A 22593-nucleotide genomic window follows, 5' to 3' on the forward strand; every position below is an offset into this window, starting at 1 on the left:
GTCTACCTTTTAAAGAACAAAAAAAGCTCATCATAGGCTTCGCGTGTAGCCTCTGGGACTTTACGAGGTCGATTAAAATGTTTTCCTCTGTTATCTACGGGAGGAGATTTACCAGTGGTCATTATTGACTGCTTGATTCTGTGTAGCCTAAAAGGTTTAACACCAAAAAGAGACTGAAAGGCCTTAAAAACAAACAGGGATCTCAACGGCAGACTCATCTCTCACAACTCTAACTTTGTATGAAAAAGAACCTTCGTTCATTCTAGCTTGGTTTTCGTCTAGCCGAGGTCTCCCTCCGAGAAAAACAGGATGCAACGCAATTAGTCCACCCAAGTAGCTGTTTTGAGCATTGGTACCTCCTTCACGCCCTATGTCATTGAATTGTTTAATTAAGGAATTTCTCTCTTCTGGTGTAACTTGTTGAAAACATTCGTATCGTTTACAACGGCAATCTTCACACCGTTTCATATGAGCAAGCCCGTAGCTTTTTGGCGACATCCCTAACTCTCCCAGTTATTTTTTCGTTTTTTTTCGTAGTTTTTACTTCACTTACCCTAGTGGCTTCATCATCACTTTCACTTTGCAGCTCACCGTCACCCAATCATTTTCAAGTGATTGGGCACTAAACACAATATTCACCAACGCTAATTCAAATACGCACACCAAATAAACACTAATAACCTAAAACTTCACTTCAACAGTACAAACTAACACAACAGAGACAATAAGGAGTGTGTTGTTTAGTCTGCTACAGCTGAACCACAGAGTATGGATTGTTTGCGCATGCGCTAAGGTCAGCTGACTGTGGACTCAGTTGCTTTTTCCCCTGAACCAGATGGACTGAGTTAGTTTTTTCCCCTGCGGTACAACATTTTAAATGGCTGTATCTTGTAACTCAGTTAGTTATTCTCCTGCAGCTTTTTGGCATGTTTAAAATAATGGACCACAGACTATCGAATGGCATCATAATCTGTAAATCGATTTTTTTGGACTAAGTTGGTTTTTTCTCCTGCACCCTTCATTTGGAATTAAATTTTGGCTAGCATTCACCTGATAAAATGCTCATTTTGATTTTTGAAGTATTTAGCATTTGACTCAATGTAGCTAATTAAATCATAGTGAAAGGAGATATGAAGCACAGTACATTTAGATGTTTCACATGCTACAGAATGTACAATTATTGATTTTTTATTGTCTCTCACCTACCCTGGTGTGTTCAACATGTTTAGTGTTTTTGTGCCTGAATAATAAACTTGAATTTTTTGGCAAACAACTTATTCTATCATAAAGTTTTTGACATTGATGAGTGCATCGTTATACATATATTTGTCGCTTAAACCTCATGTATTAGGTTTTCACACCTAAAAGAAGAGGATAGAACCCAATCCTCAAAACACAGTGTTCTATTTTTGTAACATATAGCAATTGCAAATGTCCAAAATCATCTTATCCATTCAGAGACAACCAATTAAATATTTATAATAATTTGATTTTTCTCCATAAACCAACTTTAATTTTAGACTAAAGCCTCAATTGTATAAATATATATATATATATATATATATATATATATATATATATATATATATATATATATATATACAGTGCTCGATTGGGATGGAATGCACTGAAACAGCATTCCAGTACCTCCATCTGAAAAATAAGCATTTGGTTCACACATATAAGTTTCTTCTACAGTTCAGAAATGCATGAAACACATTTTGAGACCTCATATTTTCAACATTTATCCTCTGGACCCTCCTTTTTCTTTCCATGTCCTCCAGATCGCCAGGAAATGACAGTTCCGCCACTTCTAGTTCAAGAATCAAGCGCTGTATATATGTTTGTGTGTGAATTATATTTAACAGTACGACAAACTCACGGCAATATGTTAGTACTTTTTTACTTATTTTATTTTCACCCATTTTTATTTTTGCATTATGCTTTGACTGCATTGATGAAAACATTTCTTTATATATGAGCACCGTAGCCAGGAAAAAATGTTATGTTGGGGTTGTCACGACATCTGACATTTTCTGAACTGAAATTAAGGGCCCATTTTGTTCCTTAAAAAGTTCATATTTTAGCAGTGCATGTCAGTAATACTGAATTATTTAAATAATAATAATCATTTACTAAAAAAAGTTGAAAATTTGGGGGGAGGATCTGGTCCCCTTCGATTCCCCTTGCTGGCTACGTCCTTGTGAGCACCTGTTATTGATAGTTTGGTTTATTTAGAACATGTAGATTACACATTCATAGCCATTTAAATTTTACTGCATGAATAAAAACAAAGCTCTGTGTCGAATCATAGTACTAGTAGCACTACAAGGCAGTCAGAGAGTTAAAGTTTTGCTTAAAACATTTTAAGAGTTGACAACATAAGTTTTACAAATCTAGGATATGTGAAACATACCTAAAACAGTAGGGATAAAGTCATAACCAATCCCTTCCACTTCATAGAAGTCTACATCTGTTTTGTTCAGTTCAGGTGGTACTGCCAGAATGGATCCGAAGGGGTCCGCCCCCACGATTTTCACATGAGGGGCGTTGTCTTTGAAGTAACGACCCACACCTGTAATAGTGCCTCCAGTGCCTGAGCTCATGACAATGACATCCACCTTTCCTGAACACTGTTCCATGATCTCCTTCCCAGTGCCATCGTAGTGGGCCAAGGGGTTTCCTACATTCCGATACTGCAACATACATAAATTTTAAGTAATTCTAAATACATTCTACTTCCACTCTGCAATGGTAACTTAAGTTATATCAAATACAAAATAAATTTTTAAACAAAAATTAAAGTATTATTTTTTAGAAGTATACTTTTCAAGTAACTACTGTTTAACTATATTTTTAATTTTATTTATTCATTAGATAAAAATTCCTCACAATATTTAGCATTGCAAGAGTAAACTTATGATCTCATGGATCATTTGGATGATAATAGTAAACTTATGATCTCATAGATCATTTGGATGACGAATTAGTGAGTCCATCCTATGTTTCTTTAGGGAAAGTAAATTTCACCTCATACATATTTATGAATATTTTAAAAAGTATAAAGTAAAACAAAATAAATTGTTCTCAGCAGCATTAAAGTTCAAGCTACAAACTGAACCAACACATACCTGTCTTCTGGTGAACAGTATCAAACATAAAATATGAATCCTAGAAAGACGTATTTTTACCTATGATTTTGGTACGTTTGGTTGATTTTGTCGTATTTAATGAAGGATTTTGTTTTAAAATTAAATATCTTACAACAATATGGTGAAACCTTGTTTCTTATTATAATCATCAATAACATACTAACCTGGTCCAATAAAACAGCACCAGGGATTTCTTTGACCAGCATCTGTGCCTTAGCCATAAGTCCATCTGGAGCGTATGACCCTGCAGATATGGGTGTACGAACTACCTCTGCTCCAAGGGCTTTCAATGCATACACCTTTATACCAATAAAAAAATGTTATTTTCAAAGCATTATAATATTTTATGATTCTCCATAACTTTGTTTTGAAATATTGAATCATACTAATTAAATAGTTTTATGATTTAATGAAATTAAAATTTAACTCAATTATATTAATTACATACATAAAAACAAAAAATTAATTATATAACAAATTTAGTTTTTCTTTGCAGGAAAATATTTTTTTTTATTCCAAATTTACAAATTTTTAGAATTAGTTGAATAATAAAGGCTTATTGTATTTAACACCTTTTCTTTTAAAATTTGAATGTGTAAACAATAAAACTAAAAAAACTTTTTATTTTCAATACTTTTATAAATTTTATGATTTAGAGGAGCAGTTTAAGGGGAGTCGGTTGACAAAAAATCTAAAAAAAACCCAAAAAACGTTTTATTTGCTTTTATTATTCTTTAGACTCTCCTGTTTAATTTGGTGCAATTTTTATTCAAATCAGCCAACAGTATCACACCCAAATATAATATTATGTAAATGGCTTCAGCATATTTTGGCTTGTAAAATTCATGTACTCTGCATCATTGTCATACATAATCCTTATTGAAGCGCATATTTTTTATTAGGCTTATGTTTAGCCAACCTGCTTTATGCTGCTTTGAATATACAAGGTTGTCAACCCATCTGTTTACAGTCAGTTGAGATTTGACATAACCCTAATTGTTGTTTGTTTATTATTGTCACATACATTGTGTTTCTTGCGTGCATTCAGTCTAAGTTATAATATTTAGTTATAATGTGTAGTTTATTGTTTGTGAAAATGCCTAGAGCACATAAACCTTCAAAAACAAAGCAAAGTGCTTTACAGGGACAAGAAATCCAGGTGGTAAAAAAGTTAATTGTGCCTAGTAAATGTCAAGAACCAGAACCAAGTACTAGCCTGATATAAGTACTAGCCAAGATACTTGGTGTAAGTACCAACTAGCTAAAATAAATGATGAAACTTATGATCACAACAATCACAAACACATTGCTCCTGCTGTCATGAAAGAGGTGAAACAAATATTTAGAGATTTATCAGATCTATCATTGTTATCAAAATGTTTGCACGGTGGTACTCAAAACCCCAGTGATCACTGAACAATATAATTTGGTCGCGAGTTCCAAAATCAACCTTCGTGATGAAGGAAACATTAGAACTAGGTGTATTTGATGCTGTAGCAAGTTTCAACTAAGGGAACATAATAAAATGTGAAGTGTTGAGCAAACTAGGGATCACACATCTGCATGCTATTGTTGTGAAACAATGAAACAATTTGATGTCACCCCGAATCAACAAAGCGCAGAAAGCTGTGGAAGAGATCGAGAAAAAAGTGTCGCCAGAAAGTAAGTGCAGCTAAAAGGCATTTAGAAGACTTATAAGAACAAGAGGAGGATCCTGACAACCCTAGTTATGGTCCTGGAATGCATTAAATGTTGTTATGTTTCTGATTAATGTATATGCAATCTTCAAAAGGGTTTTCTGAAAATTCTTGTTTTTCTTTGTTTTAGGAACACGTTTCTCTAGAACCACTCAATTTTATTTTGATGATTTTTTTAAAATTTTGTTCCTCGTAGTTAGAGCAATGTTTATAGCACAGCAAATTGTTGTATGTAGTCTAATAATAATTTAAAAAAAGTTATGTATTAAAAAAAGTGATAAAAATTGACTTTTTATAAAAAAATAATATTTTTAATACTTATATTTATGCTATGGAAATTTTCTGTGCTGTAAATGTAGGTAAGAAATAGCAGATTCAAATAAAACAAACCTTATCTTGATATGTTTATTGGTTATTGAGAAACATGTTCCTAAACTTATCTAATTTAAACATGTGCGCTATATAGTCAACCGACTCCCCTTAAAAACCAACAGTCTTGTCTGGCATTTTTGAAAATTGGCAACAATACAAGGAGATTTACTGGGTTAATTTGTGACTGAAAAATTCTCATTTGAAGGTTTCAAAGATCATCTTGTACAGGGCGTTTCAAAAAGGACTTTACAACTTTGAAAATTCATATAAATTTTTATTAAACAAAAATTTAAATATTGTTCCTATTAAAAAAACACAAGTTAATTTGGGTTTTCTGAATATCAGGAAATTTAATAGATAAAGCAAGGAGAGATCATAAGGAGTGATCCTGTGACTTGCCAATATATATATCCTTATGATATCTTCTTGCTTTATCCATTAAATTTCCTGATATTTAAAAAACTATCATTGTCCAGGATGAACCCTGCATCCCGACCACGCTGTATATGCCAACTGGACAAGAAAACAATTATCCAACATTAATTAAACAGCTAAGTTACTATTTGTGGGTGTATCATTAATAAAAAGGGATTGGACAGGATAAAATTATAAGTATTAGATACATATTTATAATAGGGGTAATATAATGAAATTATTGATGAGTAACTACAAATATTTAAAACTTTGTTATATTTTTGAGATATCTGTAGTAAAATAACCTTCAGTTTTACCCCATAAGGTTTATTTTAGTACTTAAACCTAAGTAATTGACTTTGCTGAAGTGGTGACATTTGCTTCACATTAAAAAAAAGCGTGATTAATTGTATGTATAAGTATTTACTGTGAATAAAATTATAGAGCATCATAATGTAGGAACCTTCTCGTTTGACATCTTCTGGGACATAACGATGATGCAGCGATAGCCCTTAACGGCAGCCGCCATGGCCACACCCAGTCCCGTATTGCCCGATGTTGGTTCTACCAGAGTACATCCTGGTTTCAGTCGTCCTGCCTTCTCCGCCTCTTCTACCATGCGGAAGCCAATGCGATCCTTAACACTTCCTCCAGGATTCAGAAACTCACATTTGGCCACTGAAAAATACAAATAATATATATATATATATATATATATATATATATATATATATATATAAAATTCAATGATTATTTTTAGTTCTAGTAGAGGATTACCTTATTAACAGTTCTGTATTACTAAAATTTATAAATAATAATATAAAAACGAGGAAAAGTGTACAACAATTCTTAAGTTTTGTGGTATACAAATTTAGTGTTGTATGGTAAAGAATTGTATGCAGAATGCACAAATTTAATTATAGACTTACATATTTCACATTTGATGCCTTCAGCTTGAGGGATCTTGTTCAGCCTCACCATAGGAGTCCGGCCTATAGCATGCAGAATGTTTGGCAGAATGTGTGCCCGGTCATGGCTAAAACAATGTAATGAAAACAAATTCAAACCACTTGAACTTTTAACATTACAACATTGTTACAATTACAAAGTATTTAAAGCTAAAAATAACTAAGTGTATTTAAATCTAGTATATTACCAATGTTTAACCCAAATAAATTTATATATCTAAAAGACTGTACTACAAACAGTTGTTCAGGGACAATCAATGATAGGTAAACCGCCTATAAAAAGAGACATTGGGTGATTTGAGTTCAAGCAGGGTGAAGTAAATACCCCTCCACCACTTTGATGCCACCCTCTCCTAGTATCCCCACCACTGCTCGGCACTAGCTCTATCTGATCATCTGACTAATCCGACTCAGTCGGTCTCGTTCACTGCTGCAACCCGTTCAGTTGAACCGGTCAGTAAATATTTTAAATGTTAATACTTATGAACAATGGACTTGGTTGATTGACATGCCTTTGTTTTATCATAAGTTCATTCCCTTACAAAGGTTTTTAAATAAATAACTAAAAATCAAGAAAACACATTGCTTGTTTGAAAATAATTTATTTTACAAATAACAACACATTTTAAGTATCTAACCGATTAAGTTCCCACTATTTTTCATAATAACCAGGCTCACTTCTCTCCCAGTCTTGTTATACGATTACGGTTTTATTATCTTAATCGGTTAGCAGTGAACAAAAGAAATGATTGAACGATTTTGGTGACCTAGTGTAACCTAACGCATATAACCTATAGTTTTAGTTAGTTCCATATGATTTTAAGCTATTTTTATGTATAAGGGGTTTAAAATGAACTAAATTATAATACTATGTTTTAACAATTCTTAAAAATAATACCTGTATGTCTGATTTAGAAAAAATATCAAAATTATTCAGTTGGCAGGAAAAAGTGAATGAAACGCTCAAGGTGAACGGCTCTTTAAAAACACTCGACTGATTTGGATCATTCGTTCACCTAACTAACCCGTTCAATGCGAGTCAAGACCAAACGATACATCTATAGCTACATGAGTTTGTTCAATTAATATTTTGCGCTTAGATTGCAACACTTGCCTGTATAGGCCTATACACAAAAAAGAAATATAGTTATAGAATAGGTAAGTAGCTGTAGTGTAAAAAAAACTGTGCGAGCGCGTCACAACCAATATAGCCGATAAACAGAGGCAAGATGCTGGTCCCACTCCCCATCACTGCTCTCCACCCCCTTCTCCTGACGGAGGGGGGCCCCTACTGCACGGCGCTGCTCAGATACCGCGCATGTTTCTATGCAAGCAGTTTACCTATAGAAAATTCCATCAATTTCATACAAATTAGTTTTTTCTACATTTTAATTTGTATTGTTAATAATGTAATCATTAGTCTTTGACATTGTAATTATTCTAAATTTAAAACATGGGAATAAATAATTTCTATATTTTATCCAGAATAAGTAGTTTTATACACTAAAGAAACTGTGGCATTCAGTTAACGTTGACTAATACAAGACAATTGAGCTGACTAGATAAAGCTAACTGTTTTATAATGTCATGTGCACTTGCATTATCTTAAATAGAACTTTAAGTGGTAACTTTAATTGATGTACTTGGCTTTATCTGAAAATAAATATCTTTTTAACAATGAAGAATTCATTTTATTTTTCATAATTATATGACAATGAGGAAATTACTTATCTCTTTGTGTGATATACTTTAATCTTAACTCTTTGTGTGATATATTTTAATCTTAAACGTTCTTTATTTTTGTAACTGAAGCAGTTAAGATGATAAAAAACCTAAAAGGTGTGTACCATTTACTTTCATTTGAAGCATAGATTGTTATGTTATCTAATTATTTTATATATTTTTTATTTAATCAACCTGCAAATGTGCTATCTCCTCCCCCAATTAGCTTATCATGTATAAAATTTTATACCACCACCAGCCTCATTAAACTATAACCTGTTTACAGGCTTATAAGGTAGTTTTTAGGTTTAGCTATGATTGTTGACAAATGCCTTAGGAAAACGTAAATCTTAGTGGGGAAACTTATTCAACTTACACTGACAAAGATAAAAGATAAAAGAGGAAACATATTCCAACAAATGATCCTTAGGAATTAAATAAATGGAAAACTCACGGTTCAACATGACTGTGAGGATCCTTCTCAGTTGTACCAGGTTTCCATGTACACTTGCTGGGTAAACCAGGATCTATGAAGCCATCAAATGGCAACTTTGGAGGCTCTACACCGTTTGTTGCCATTCTTCAAAATTCTGAAAATTAAAATTAGATTTTAGAATGAAGATATTTAATAAATTAACCAATTTATATAGCTTAAATTAACTTTAACTACTACTATTTATCAATAATCCACTACTTTTTTAAATTATTTATCCTTTCCTTCAAACCCTGTGGAAAAAGATTGTTAAAATATCCAACCAAATTGTTTTGTTGGTGTAAGAATATTTGCAGCAATGGAATTCGGCCATATGTATTACTCAAATGAATGATATCACTGGAAAAGAAAGTGATAAACTGTCTCTGAGTGAGAGTACAAATAAGATATGGCATATAAAAAAGGCTGGAAATAAGCAGTCATCTTGAACTTGTTGCCCAAAACAGAATTTTTTGTTGACTCAATATACTGATACTATAATACACATACATATTAATTCAATGTTATTTAGCAGGCACAAACAATCATTAAGTTCAACAATATGTAGAATTACAATATTTTGTGAAATTTGTAAAATTAATTAATTTTGCATTGTTTCAAATAAGTCTCATAATATTTAATTGAATCATATTTAATGATTTTTTGGACTAGAAGATGCAAATTAAGCTTTAAACCTTACATTTACTTAAACTGGCCTCAGTTTAGTGCGAATTGCACTAAATAGGAGTAGTTATTAATAATAATATTTGGCTGATTTTAGTATCCAGATAACCTGTTCCCTGTAAAAGAATATAGAAAGTTACAACAGGACTTCAAGAATTTTTAGTTAACAAGCAATATTGGCATTCGTTCAAAATTACATGCAGAGTATTTATTCATATTCATGAAAGAATTCCTAGATTTTTGTACTTATTATTAACTAAATTCTCCAATCTTATTTTTAGCAAAGTTTTATAACAACTTTATTTTTAGTGTAATTTCATAAAAGACCTTACATAAAACTTGAAGTGTGTACCAATAATTATGTCATCTATATGTTATTATTCTTATTTTTTGCAATTATTCCCAATTTAAGAGAGCGCAGGAACTTGAGTACTATCATGATCGTCTACTAGCCCTTTGGTTGTACTTTAATTTTTCCCCAAACTCTTTTCCGTTCACTGTGTTTCTTTCTTCCGCTCTTCTGTGTATTTGGTTCCTCTTTTCTTAACTGTGAGAACATTTTCGAATTTTTAATGGTGTTCCCAAGTTTTTGTCTATCTTGTACAACATTCTCTGTGACTTTAAACCGTCTAAGATCTTCCTGTACTTTTGTTACCCATTTCTCCATATTTCTACTAGTGTTTGCAATATTGAAAATTCTTGTGATTCTGAATGCATCCATTTTATGTATGTATCCATAAAACTTTGCTATTCTTTTTCTGAAGGTCTTTGTGATTGTCTTGTTGTCCTAGTATAATTTTGTTGATGGCTGCTTAATCTATAATCTATTCCTATTAACTGGTCCATATATTTTCCTAATTGTTTTTTTTTTTCCACTTTTTCAATATCATTTACTTTGTCCTGACCATGGATTATTGTTGTTTTTACTGCATACGGCTTCAGGGAATATGACAGTGCTATAATGTATGAATGTTATGTAATGTATATATTAATAAATATATATAATTACATATAATATATACCTATATATACCACATATATTAATGCCACACATCAAGATAGTAGTCAGAAAATATTTTTCATTTTGTAGGGTTGGTTACGTATGAAACCTTGGTCTCATCAAACTCCACCTCATCATGAACATTATTATCATGGATTTCAGGAGAGGAGGGTGGGGTTTGAACTCCTCATCCCCCTCCCACACTGGCTTACAGCATTGCCACATATTTATAATATCTACTCGAATTAACTAGGTATTATATGATAATGAACTAAAAGGATTGTTTTGTAAAACATGATGAGAGTATGACAAGACAATCTGCTCTTATCTACTTCTGCCATATCAATATATACTGATATATCAAAACCAACAAATTCGTGGATGTGTAGGAGTGCATGTGTTTATAGGTGTTCATAAAAAAACCTTGGAGAATTAAAAAATTGTTGATTATTTATACAAAATTAAATAAATAAATTTTGCCTGTCACAGTAGGTGATCTCTAAATTAAAAACACACTATTACAAACCAAATATACTACAACATTTAACTTAAAATCTACATATTATACAATACAATAAACATATTGTACTTATTAAGTAGAAGTCACTAAGAATAATCATTCCAAATTAGTTGGTATTTAAAAAAATAATTTCCTTTTTTTTAACCAAAAAGTTAAATAAATTGGAAGATAAATCAAGGAGTATCACTGATAGTAATGACCACAATTTATAAAAGTCAATCACCAATCAGTGCAGATTTATAACAGTAAAGATTATTTGTATGACATGTCATAACTGATTAATTGTACATGAATTAAATTAAATTGAACATGAAATGTATTTTTAACAATAAAATCTTAATTATATAAGTTTAATATACACAATATTTAACAGTTTTCTTAATCTTCTAGTTAAGAGATTTATGAGAGCCCATTTTAAAGATTTTATTCACAAAATGCAATCATTTACAATCTATAACAACAACAACCTGTCAATATATAATTATATCTTTTCTGAAGAAAAGATATATATAGACAGATTATTATTCAAACTCTTTATCTAGTTGTCTGGCAGTGCTATAATTAGTATTTATGTATCTGACAGTTGTTTTCAAGTGTATCAAGCTAGGGAAAATTTGATCTGAGAAAAATTTGACATTTTAAATGTTGATCCCGTTGAGTACCATCCCATTTCAACCACCACCAAAACTAGTGAGGCTGCATTACTTCCTTTGGAGAAATTCCTTTATTGTTTCAGGAAAACAACTGGTTGTTTGCTTACACAATGCAGTTTGCTCTGGTCTCCTAGATTATAATTATTGCAATATATTTCAAATTATGATAATAAACTGTACACTGTAAGTAAAAAAACTTCAACTTAATTATTGAAAAGGTAATTATAGCATATGATAAGTCTTCTTGATGTAGTAATTAGAAAAACCTAACAATAAAAAAAATATTTGGCATCTTTTCTATAACAAATAGTAGTAAAGTATTTTTAATTTATAGTCAACTTCCTTATGTTATTATACTCTAGATAACTAAGGCCAATTACAGAAATGCCATTTAAATATAATTAAGGAATTCTCATTTAAATAACATGATATGATTAATATTAAAAAACTGGGTTTTCCTTGATTATTGTGTTTTGAATAGTAATAGTTGTGTTGTAAAAGCAGTGTTTTTTTTATATAAATATGTTATAATACCGTAATACTGTGAGAAGGGCAAGAAATTACAAAAAAAGGGAAATTTATTTGTTGTATTTACCGCCATTTCAAAATGAGGAAAGAATTTTTAATTTTTACATAATACTGACTTAAAAGTAGATCATTTGTCCAATATTTTAATTTTGTTGACTAAGTAATAAATATTTATATAAAAACTGGATAGATAGTTGGAAAACTTAGTCTAACGGACCCTCATCACAGAAAATTTGAAATATTTTTCATGAATAGCCGTATTTACAAATTTCAAATGGTTTTATATGAACATCGTGTCAAAGAGGCTTAGCCCAGCTACTGGTTTGAAGTTAATATGTTTCTAGTTTTTATCGATAAACCGATAGGACTCGACATAACGTAACGGAAGAGGTAGCACACAGATAGATGGAGTGCCCTTTCTACTTTTAACCACAAAATCAATAGGGTTCTTCCTTGAACCAATAGAAACCTATATCCCAAGTTTCAAGTATCCTAGGACCTTTATATCAAGAGTTATTGCACAAACGGGCAGACAGGCTACCCTTTACCCTTGTGACCCCAAAATCAATAGGGTTCTTCCTTGAACCAATAGAAACCTATATCCCAAGTTTCAAGTATCCTAGGACCTTTATATCAAGAGTTATTGCACAAACGGGCAGACAGGCTACCCTTTACCCTTGTGACCCCAAAATCAATAGGGTTCTTCCTTGAACCAATAGAAAACCTATATCCCAAGTTTCAAGTATCTAGGACCTTTATATCAAGAGTTATTGCACAAACGGGCAGACAGGCTACTCTTTACCCTTGTGACCCCAAAATCAATAGGGTTTCTTCCTTGAACCAATAGAAACCTATATCCCAAGTTTCAAGTATCCTAGGACCTTTATATCAAGAGTTATTGCACAAACGGGCAGACAGGCTACCCTTTACCCTTGTGACCCCAAAATCAATAGGGTTCTTCCTTGAACCAATAGAAACCTATATCCCAAGTTTCAAGTATCCTAGGACCTTTATATCAAGAGTTATTGCACAAACGGGCAGACAGGCTACCCTTTACCCTTGTGACCCTAATCAATAGGGTTCTTCCTTGAACCAAAAGGATCCCATGTACCAAGTCTCAAGTCACTAAAACCTTTCTGTAAAGAGTTATCACACAGACGGATGGGGCAACAAGATGTCATAAAGGCTCTTTTGGGTCCTAAATTAATATTGTTTACAAATTTAGATACTTTCGGTGGCATTAGTATTGTAGTGTATGTACTTCAATAAATGTTTAATTGTTAAAATAACTTTAATTTTTATAATGCATTATGTAAAATTAAACATTAATAAGCCTTCACTTCCAATCTCTTAACAGCATTTAGAATGATTGAAATAATTAAAAGATTTGAACACTTTACTTGATTAATTAAATACTTAGGTCAATTGCCAAAACACACAATCCATAACAAGTGGAACTACTTTAGATAACCGTATTAAAATATTTGACATTTCAAGAGAGTGTGTTAGTACATTTTTCTAACCATGACTATGGTAAATACCGCCTTAATTTTTATTCTATGCAAGAGATTTTTAATTTTAATTCTTTTGGTTGCAGAATTTGTGAAATGTTATTTTATAGGTAAAATTAAGCAAATCCAAATTTGTTTGTTTTCTTTACAGGTTTTCCAAAATTGACCAATAAAAACACTTTAAGTTGAATCAAGAAATTACAATATCAAGAAACATAAGGCCATTTTAAGATTTTTATTCACAAAATGTGATCATTTACAATCTGTAATCGTCCAAAACAAAAAATGACTTATTTTGATAAAAAAAAGTCATAACCTTGACCTACACATCTGTAGCAACACTAGCCGTGAAAACAATGTTTCAATAAAGCTAAAGACTCATAAGATGAATTTATAAACAAATTTCTTGTCCAGTAATAATTTAATCCAAGATTTTGATTTATCTGATACCTAAATAAGAAACAGTACAAAAATTACTGATATTAGTTTTTAATATATCCTATTTCATAAAGATCTATCAAAGATCCATTATCATGTGGAAGACAAGTTCTAATTTGTATTTTATAAAAACAAACCTAAATGTTTTGTTTCATCAATACAGGAATTTCCCTAAGGAAAGGAATAGATAACTGTACTAGTTTTGATAGGGTCGAAATGGGGGAGTTGCAATAAGGGGACAAGTATTAAATTATAGATGCTTTCACAAGTCATATTTTTAACTTCTTTGATCTAAAACCAACTGTCAGACATGCATATTATGGTAATATCATTGTCAGCCAAAGAGATAAAAGGACTGAACATGGTGACTTTTACTTTTCTTATCTCATTTGCTGACACTAATATATTGCTTGTCTGAAGGTCTGTTGCAAGTCAAGCTAATTGAATTATGCCTTTTAAAAGGAGGGATGGGCATTTTTTACTAGAAATCCCTCTATGGATTTATGAAAAATTAGATTGTATTCTTATAGTATGAAAATTGGCTGTTGTCACTTAAGCCTAACAATAGCTTTATATTATATAATGAGTGTTCCAAAGTCCCACCCCTACCTTAATTTTTGAACGGTTGAAAATGTTCAAATATTTTTGGAAATATAAAATAACATCATGTAAAGATGTTCTTTTAATTAAAAAACATTTTTTTTTTCAAAATCAACCCACTCGTTCAAACTAAGAGGTATGGGAACTACTTGAAATTTCAAATGGGTGTATGACCCATTTTATTTCAGTGCCTGAAATTAAAGGTTTTTATGAAAAAAATAAACATAAAAAACAATTTCCGACTACTCTCTACTACTTTATCCACTATGAGTAGACCTACCATTTGAATAAAGGTTCAACTGTGTTATTCTGTTTATTAGAGTTCACTTAATGACCTTTGATTTTCACCATTATTGTTCTTTTATCAAGACTTTTGAAGCAAGAAGTGAAAGGATAGAACAAATGTTAAAAACTTACACCTCTCCCAAAAAATTGAGGATTTTAGAAATAAAAGAATTTCAACTGTAACCCCATCATGTGAAACCTCATTTTAAAGGTTTTCATAAAGCAGAGTATTGGTGGAAAATATAGCTTTATAAGTTGGTTCAATCCACTATAGTGTCAACTTAAAATTTAACTTGTATATTTGTTGAAACAGTAGCCTTTTGGAGAGAGTAGTCAAAATTAGTGTTTTATGGTAATTAGTAGTGAACTACTTTTAATTTCTAGTCAACTACCTTCTGTTTCTACAGGTGTTCTGAAAAAAGGTGCCCATAAGTCAGGGCGTGATTCCTCACATCAAAATAAGAAAAAAAGGTCTAATTAACATAGGTCCGAAAATGCTTAGTTACCAAGTTATACAGGGTGAAAGATTTCGTCTGAATTTCAGTTCCCCTGCTGCAACGAAGCCCTACGGGTATTTGTTGTGCTGTTTAATTAAGATGTACAATTTAGCGTACTTTATGTAAAATGAACTGAAAAATTGAATAAAACCGTTTCCAGACCTGTAGCTACAGTAATTTTTAAGATATGTGACGAAATACGCGATAACTTGGTCCCGAAAAACAAGTTACATTTAGGGTTGAAGCAGATTTACTATGTTAAAATGTACAATAAACACAAAATATTTTTTCATGGTACTTGTAGAAAATTTAATTTCGAAGAGAAAGATGTAAAATAAGTCTATAATAGACAAACGCAAACTTTAAAAAATAATCCTTAATTACATACAAAACGCATGAAAAATAGACAAAATCTGTTAAGCTCTCTACAAATGTAATATTGAAATTAAAACAGCTGTTTTATTAAAATATTTGATTTGAGAAACAAAATAATTTATATTTAAAACATATGTTTTAACAATGTAACATTGTTTATAATAATTTAAATAAACATTACAAGCAGCTATTTTTCCATTGCTCATTAAGTGCGTGTGTTGAACTGTACTTTAATACAAGTTAGTGCGAGTGCCGTTGAAGTTAATTTTTTGATAGCTAATTAATATCTTATTCATCATGGCAGGTAATATGAATATTATGTACACTAATGGTGAAATGGCAGACATGCATTTAATGTACGGTCTTGCACATTGCAACAGTCGTCAGGCTAGACGACTCTATCAGGAACATTTTCCTCATAGACAGTTTACCGACTCATAAAATGTTTTCTTCCATTCATAGAAGGCTAAGCGAGACGGGAATCTTTAAATCTGGAAAAAGTTGGTAGATCAGGACGGCCACGTACAACGTGTACAGCTGAATTGGAGGAGGGCGTGTTGGACGAAATAGAGAATCATCCTGGAAGAAGTACTAGAGAACTAGCCTTGGATTTCGGTGTTAGTAATTCAATTGTCTGGAAGATTTTTACACGAGCAGCAGTTGCATTTCTTATCACTATCAAAGGGTCCAGGCTCTTTTGCCTCGAGAATTACTTTCCTCGTGTTCAGCTATGCCTATTGGCTTATCCAAAGGTGCAGAAATCCACATTTTTTTAAATACATTATCTTTACTGATGAAGCAAAATTTTCAAGAATGGCTATTCTTAACACCCACAATACTCACAAGTGGGCAATTGAAAAATCCACGTGCTATTTCAGAGAACCGTCACCAATATCAGTTTTCTATAAACGTATGGGCTGCTATTCTGGGTGATAAAATTTTTATTAGTTTTTTACCTGATACGCTCAATGGTGAAAAATTATTTACATTTCTTGACGACTAATCTGAATGAGTTACTCGAAGATGTGCCACTATACACATGCAACAACATGTAGGTTCATGCAGGATGGAGCTCCAGCTCATTACACATTACAAGTAAGAGAATTTTTTAAATGAAGCATATCCAAACAGATGGATAGGTCGAGGAGCCCCAGTAGCATGGCCTGCAAGGTCACCTGACCTCAATCCTCTAGACTTTTTCTTATGGGGACATTTAAAGACGCTTGTCTACGACTCGCCTGTGGATACCATAGAAGAGTTGCGAATAAGGATTGTTTAACGGGATTCAAAAAGGATACGTGAGACACCTGGGATCTTCGAAAGAGTTCGGCAGTCTATGAGAAGACGGCTGGATGCTTATATTTTGAATGAGGGGAAACATTTTTGAACATCTACTGTGACGTGGTTAGTTTTTAGGACAAGTGTAACTTTTTTGTTTGAATGATAATTCAGATAACTTTTTTATGTATGATAATGTATGATTGTTAAAAATATTTACTTGATAAAAAAATAATAGTAACTCATTAATTTGTTTTAATAAAACAGCTGTTTTAATTTCAATATTACATTTGTAGAGAGCTTAACAGATTTTGTCTATTTTTCATGCGTTTTGTATGTAATTTTAAGGATTATTTTTTAAAGTTTGCGTTTGTCTATTATAGACTTATTTTACATCTTTCTCTTCGAAATTAAATTTTCTACAAGTACCGTGAAAAAAATATTTTGTGTTTATTGAACATTTTAACATAGTAAATCTGCTTCAACCCTAAATGTAACTTGTTTTTCGGGACCAAGTTTCGCGTATTTCGTCACATATCTTAAAAATTACTGTAGCTACAGGTCTGAAACGGTTTTTATTAAATTTTTCAGTTCATTTTACATAAAGTACGCTAAATTGTACATCTTAATTAACAGCCAACAAATACCCGTAGGGCTTCGTTGCAGCAGGGGAACTGAAATTCAGACGAAATCTTTCACCCTGTATAACTTGGTAACTAAGCATTTTCGGTGACCTATGTTTAATTAGACCTTTTTTCTTATTTTGATGTGAGGAATCAACGCCCTGACTTATGGGCACCTTTTTTCAGAACACCCTGTAGAAACAGAAGGTAGTTGACTAGAAATTAAAAGTAGTTTCACTACTAATTACCATAAAACACTAATTTTGACTACTCTCTCCAAAAAGGCTACTGTTTCAACAAATATACAAGTTAAATTTTTAAGTTGACACTATAGTGGATTGAACCAACTTATAAAGCTATATTTTCCACCAATACTCTGCTTTATGAAAACCTTTAAAATGAGGTTTCACATGATGGGGGGTTACAGTTGAAATTCTTTTATTTCTAAAATCCTCAATTTTTTGGGAGAGGTGTAAGTTTTTTAAACATTTGTTCTATCCTTTCACTTCTTGCTTCAAAAGTCTTGATAAAAGAACAATAATGGTGAAAATTAAAGGTCATTAAGTGAACTCTAATAAACAGAATAACACAGTTGAACCTTTATTCAAATGGTACTCATAGTGGATAAAGTAGTAGAGAGTAGTCGGAAATTGTTTTTTATGTTTATTTTTTTCATAAAAACCTTTAATTTCAGGCACTGAAATAAAATGGGTCATACACCCATTTGAAATTTTCAAGTAGTTCCCATACCTCTTAGTTTGAACGAGTGGGGTTGATTTTGAAAAAAAAAAAATGTTTTTTTAATTAAAAGAACATCTTTACATGATGTTATTTTAATATTTCCAAAAAATATTTGAACATTTTCAACCGTTCAAAAATTAAGGTAGGGTGGGACTTTGGAACACTCATTATATAATATAAAGCTATTGTTAGGCTTAAGTGACAACAGCCAATTTTCATACTATAAGAATACAATCTAATTTTTCATAAATCCATAGAGGGATTTCTAGTAAAAAATGCCCATCCCTCCTTTTAAAAGGCATAATTCAATTAGCTTGACTTGCAACAGACCTTCAGACAAGCAATATATTAGTGTCTGATTGTGAGGAATCACCCCTGACTTATGGCACCTTTTTTCAGAACACCCTGTATATTCTATACAACTACCACCAATTACAAGAAATATGTCATTTAAATATCATTAAGAAATCCTCATAAACAACATGAAATGAATAATACAAGACTCAAGTTGCTTTCCTTGATGAGCTATTGCTTTTTGAATAATAATAGTTCTTTTTTAAGACAAGGTTGAGTACAAATATACGTTGTAATATCTTTATACTGTAAAAAGGCAAGAAAATAAAGAGAAAATTTATTTTTTTGTATTTTATCAAAGTACTGTGCAATTTTAAAAAAAAACACACAGAATATAACAGAGGTTTATATGTCAGATAAGGTGACTTTTAAAAATCATACAAATGCATAAAAGTTGTTCTGATACAGTTTCTATGTTCAATTATTCATTTCTTCATCCTAGATAAGATAGTTTTGCTCGGTTAAAATTGAACACTGTTAAACATCAGGCAGTTAATTAGGCGTGTTAAAACTAATATAAATAGTAAACACAGTTATTAAAATTATTCAATAACAAGAGATAATGTATTATTGTTTGACATTTTTAAATGACTTACAAATAAACGCTAGTTATCTTGTATCTTTATGGGTTATTTTAAAATTATATATTCTGATAACAAATATATACTCTACATTAGTTTTTAGTGTTTAAAATTTACATGTAGGTACGGTATTTGAACAAATAAAAGTTGGCAAAAAATGATGCAGAATAATACCTTTTTCTTCAGTGTATCGTACAATCTAATTAATGGTATTTCTTCATGTACTTTTTACATAACATTTGTTGCTTGAAAACCACATATAGTAAGCTTATGAAAATTATTATAAAAATTGTTTGAAAGTTATAAATATTTGTCATTTTGAAAGGTTTAAATATATTTTTTCATATTTTATTCTCAAAAAAGCATTTCTGTGGTTAGTATATCAATAATTTTTACAAACAAAGGAATTTAACGTTATCATTTCTGTACAACAACAGATACAGAAATGCAGACTACGTTTTTGAACAAACAATTCATATGAAAATGTTTGCTAATTTCCTCTTATCAGTACAATTACATTGTAAATGTTTAGAACACTTTTTCTCAACATTCTGTACACAGTGTATGAACATTTGGTAACATAGTTGTTATTGTGCTCATTTGGTGTGTTGTGTGGTTATGCCTTTGTTTGTTAGTTTATACTGAAATTGATTATCTACTCAACTTTGAATAACCATTGTTGTCATGAAATGTAAAAGAATTATGCTTTGAAACCAATATGAGTAGTCTGTTAAATATTTCTTTTCTGGACTATTTACTTATTACATGTCCCCATACTTTCACCAAAGAAATGTCTTCAAACTGCCAGGCCACTCTTTGAAATTGTTCAGTGTTTTGCTATATGGGTTATTGAAAAGATTTCTCCTACATTCTGATTCCAAATTATCTAGAGTAGCATTTAAAATAGATGTAATAGAAATGTTATAAATAATTAATTGCAAGCATTTGCAAAACATTTTATAGTAAATAGTGGTACAATATGACAAAAAATGTCTCTATTTGAATATTGAATATTTTCCAGTGTAGTATTTTCTATTTTCATACTACTAAAGTACTGGAAAATCGAGGTTGCTACATCATGGTCCAGTGCACTTTAACATAAAATCAAATTAAATCTTTCTATCAAAACAATTCTATGCAGACTTGACGTATGCTAATGTAATGTAAACATAAGGTACTTAATGGACTTTTAGATGTTTAGAATGTTACATCATTAGGAAGCTTAAAAAAACAGCATTTTGGCGAAACATGTGATTTTTTATGTAATTTAATTAATCGAGGTAAGTTTTAACAAATAAAAAAGTTGCTCTCGAGATGTTAACACATTAGGCATGCAGTAACATGCAAAATCAAATAAAAACTGCACTATTCTTATTGTTTATATGCACATAGTTTTAATTACAGTTTATTCAGAATTACAATTAAATTATCTATAATAATCTTGAGTTTAAAATATTCAGGGAGATGAAGTTTGATAGAGTTCAAAGAAATAATTTTCAAGCACAACTCTGAGTTTTCTGACAATTAATTTAGGTATGATAGTTTAGTAAAGAGAAAGTTTTTTCAGTGACTGACAAACAGATTGATTTGAATAGTAAAATAAATCTTATGTCACCTATGCACCTTTATTACTGCATAGCAAAACTAATTTTAACTAAAAAATATTAAAATTTATTTTGTACCATAAAAACTTAGATGTATTATTTTTAACAAGGTACCATATTTTCTTAAGATTTACTTGAAAACCATTTAATATAAGTACATGTTTGAATAATAAATTAAGTAGACTATTTATTTTATCTGACGGATTTGTGATTTTTAGAATAGAATTGAGTATAATAGCTTGTTCTAAATGTAACAAAACCCTATACAAGTAAAACATCGTTTGTAAAAGTCTTATGTTTTGAAATAGTTGTATAACCTTCCTAGATTTCAATAGTATAATTTTTAATGCCTACTGGAATATTAAAGTTATACTGACTTATTGCTTACACTCTTGATTCAATAGGAAGCAGGTCTGAACCTGGTAACAGGCTGTAAACAGACGAAACGCAAAAACAATATGATAACACGAGAGAATGAACACCGACTAAACAGCAGTAAACAGCGCACCACTGCTGTCTACATAGCTCAGCTGATCTAATGAACTGGTCAGGCGAGTAGCGTCAACCAAGCCACGGCCTTCATTTTCCGAGAACCCGCCCCCTGCAACGTCACTCCATTGTTCCGTTCAATGTGTCTGCCGACCCCTTACTGATTGAAATCGGCAGATGTTGCTAGACATGAAACAACTGTACGGGACTAACCAGTAAACGGGTCCTCTCTCTATTTTTGTGTATGATTTTGGCGTCACTGCCTGTAGGAGAGAAGGGTTTGCAGTAAGGTATACGGTAAATAATAAATCAGACTGTATTGGAAATCCTTTCTCGTCCTGTAATCAAAGAGAAATCGGAATTTCCACGTTATAACAAGTTATAAACAGTATGTGGTATTGTGGAAAAAACCTAAAAATTGTGAATGAAATTTCGTTGAGAAAATTTAATTTTTCATCTATAAATAAGACTCAGTGGTGTAAATAGAAACTTATTTTGGAGGGGACTAACACACTGGGTGGTTTAGGATTTATAAAATACCCTCCAAAACAGGGATTCGAGAATTTTCTTCCAATAATTTTGTTTATCTTTAAGACCTTATAAATGTATTATGGCTTAAACTAATCTACCGGGAGGAGAAATTATAATGTTTGCTCTTCCAAATTTCGGGAGAGCATGAGCCATTATATACGCCCATAAGATAAGTGATGAGCCAACGTATTGTTAGTAGGTAAAAATAAAATGAACTATGAGATATGAAACATGTTTCCAGATTGTCGCGTAATAATAAATTCAGTAATATAATACAAGTAAAAATTATCAGACTCGAATGCGGCAAATCTGAGAATAGTCCTACTTCACTGGAATACGCGCCCAAGGTTATCCATTCAGTGATTATATCAATGGGCGACAAGTAGCAATTTTACATCTACTTGTCAATGAGTGATAAGTATGCTAAGATAGTTCAGAATAAAAAGAAGACCATAATAAATTGTGAAAGTAAACTAGTTAATGGAGTAATTCAAGGTAAATCGG

General features: G+C 31.4%; 1 protein-coding gene across 2 annotated transcripts; it reads right to left on the minus strand.

Annotated features, from left to right (window-relative positions):
• Positions 1-2416: 2416 nt before the first annotated feature.
• LOC124371914 (cystathionine beta-synthase) lies at positions 2417-21597 on the minus strand (the record flags this gene model as incomplete). 2 transcript variants are annotated; one of them, XM_046830283.1, is given in 6 exon segments in its annotated part: positions 2417-2696; positions 3317-3451; positions 6099-6313; positions 6565-6671; positions 8780-8915; positions 21458-21597. In XM_046830283.1, coding segments are annotated over 5 exon segments (862 nt in total), but the record flags the coding sequence as incomplete, so codon positions are not given.
• Between the last annotated feature and the right edge of the window lie 996 nt (positions 21598-22593).

The sequence above is a fragment of the Homalodisca vitripennis genome, unplaced genomic scaffold (assembly GCF_021130785.1).
Source record: "Homalodisca vitripennis isolate AUS2020 unplaced genomic scaffold, UT_GWSS_2.1 ScUCBcl_2240;HRSCAF=6790, whole genome shotgun sequence".
Classification (NCBI taxonomy): domain Eukaryota; kingdom Metazoa; phylum Arthropoda; class Insecta; order Hemiptera; family Cicadellidae; genus Homalodisca; species Homalodisca vitripennis.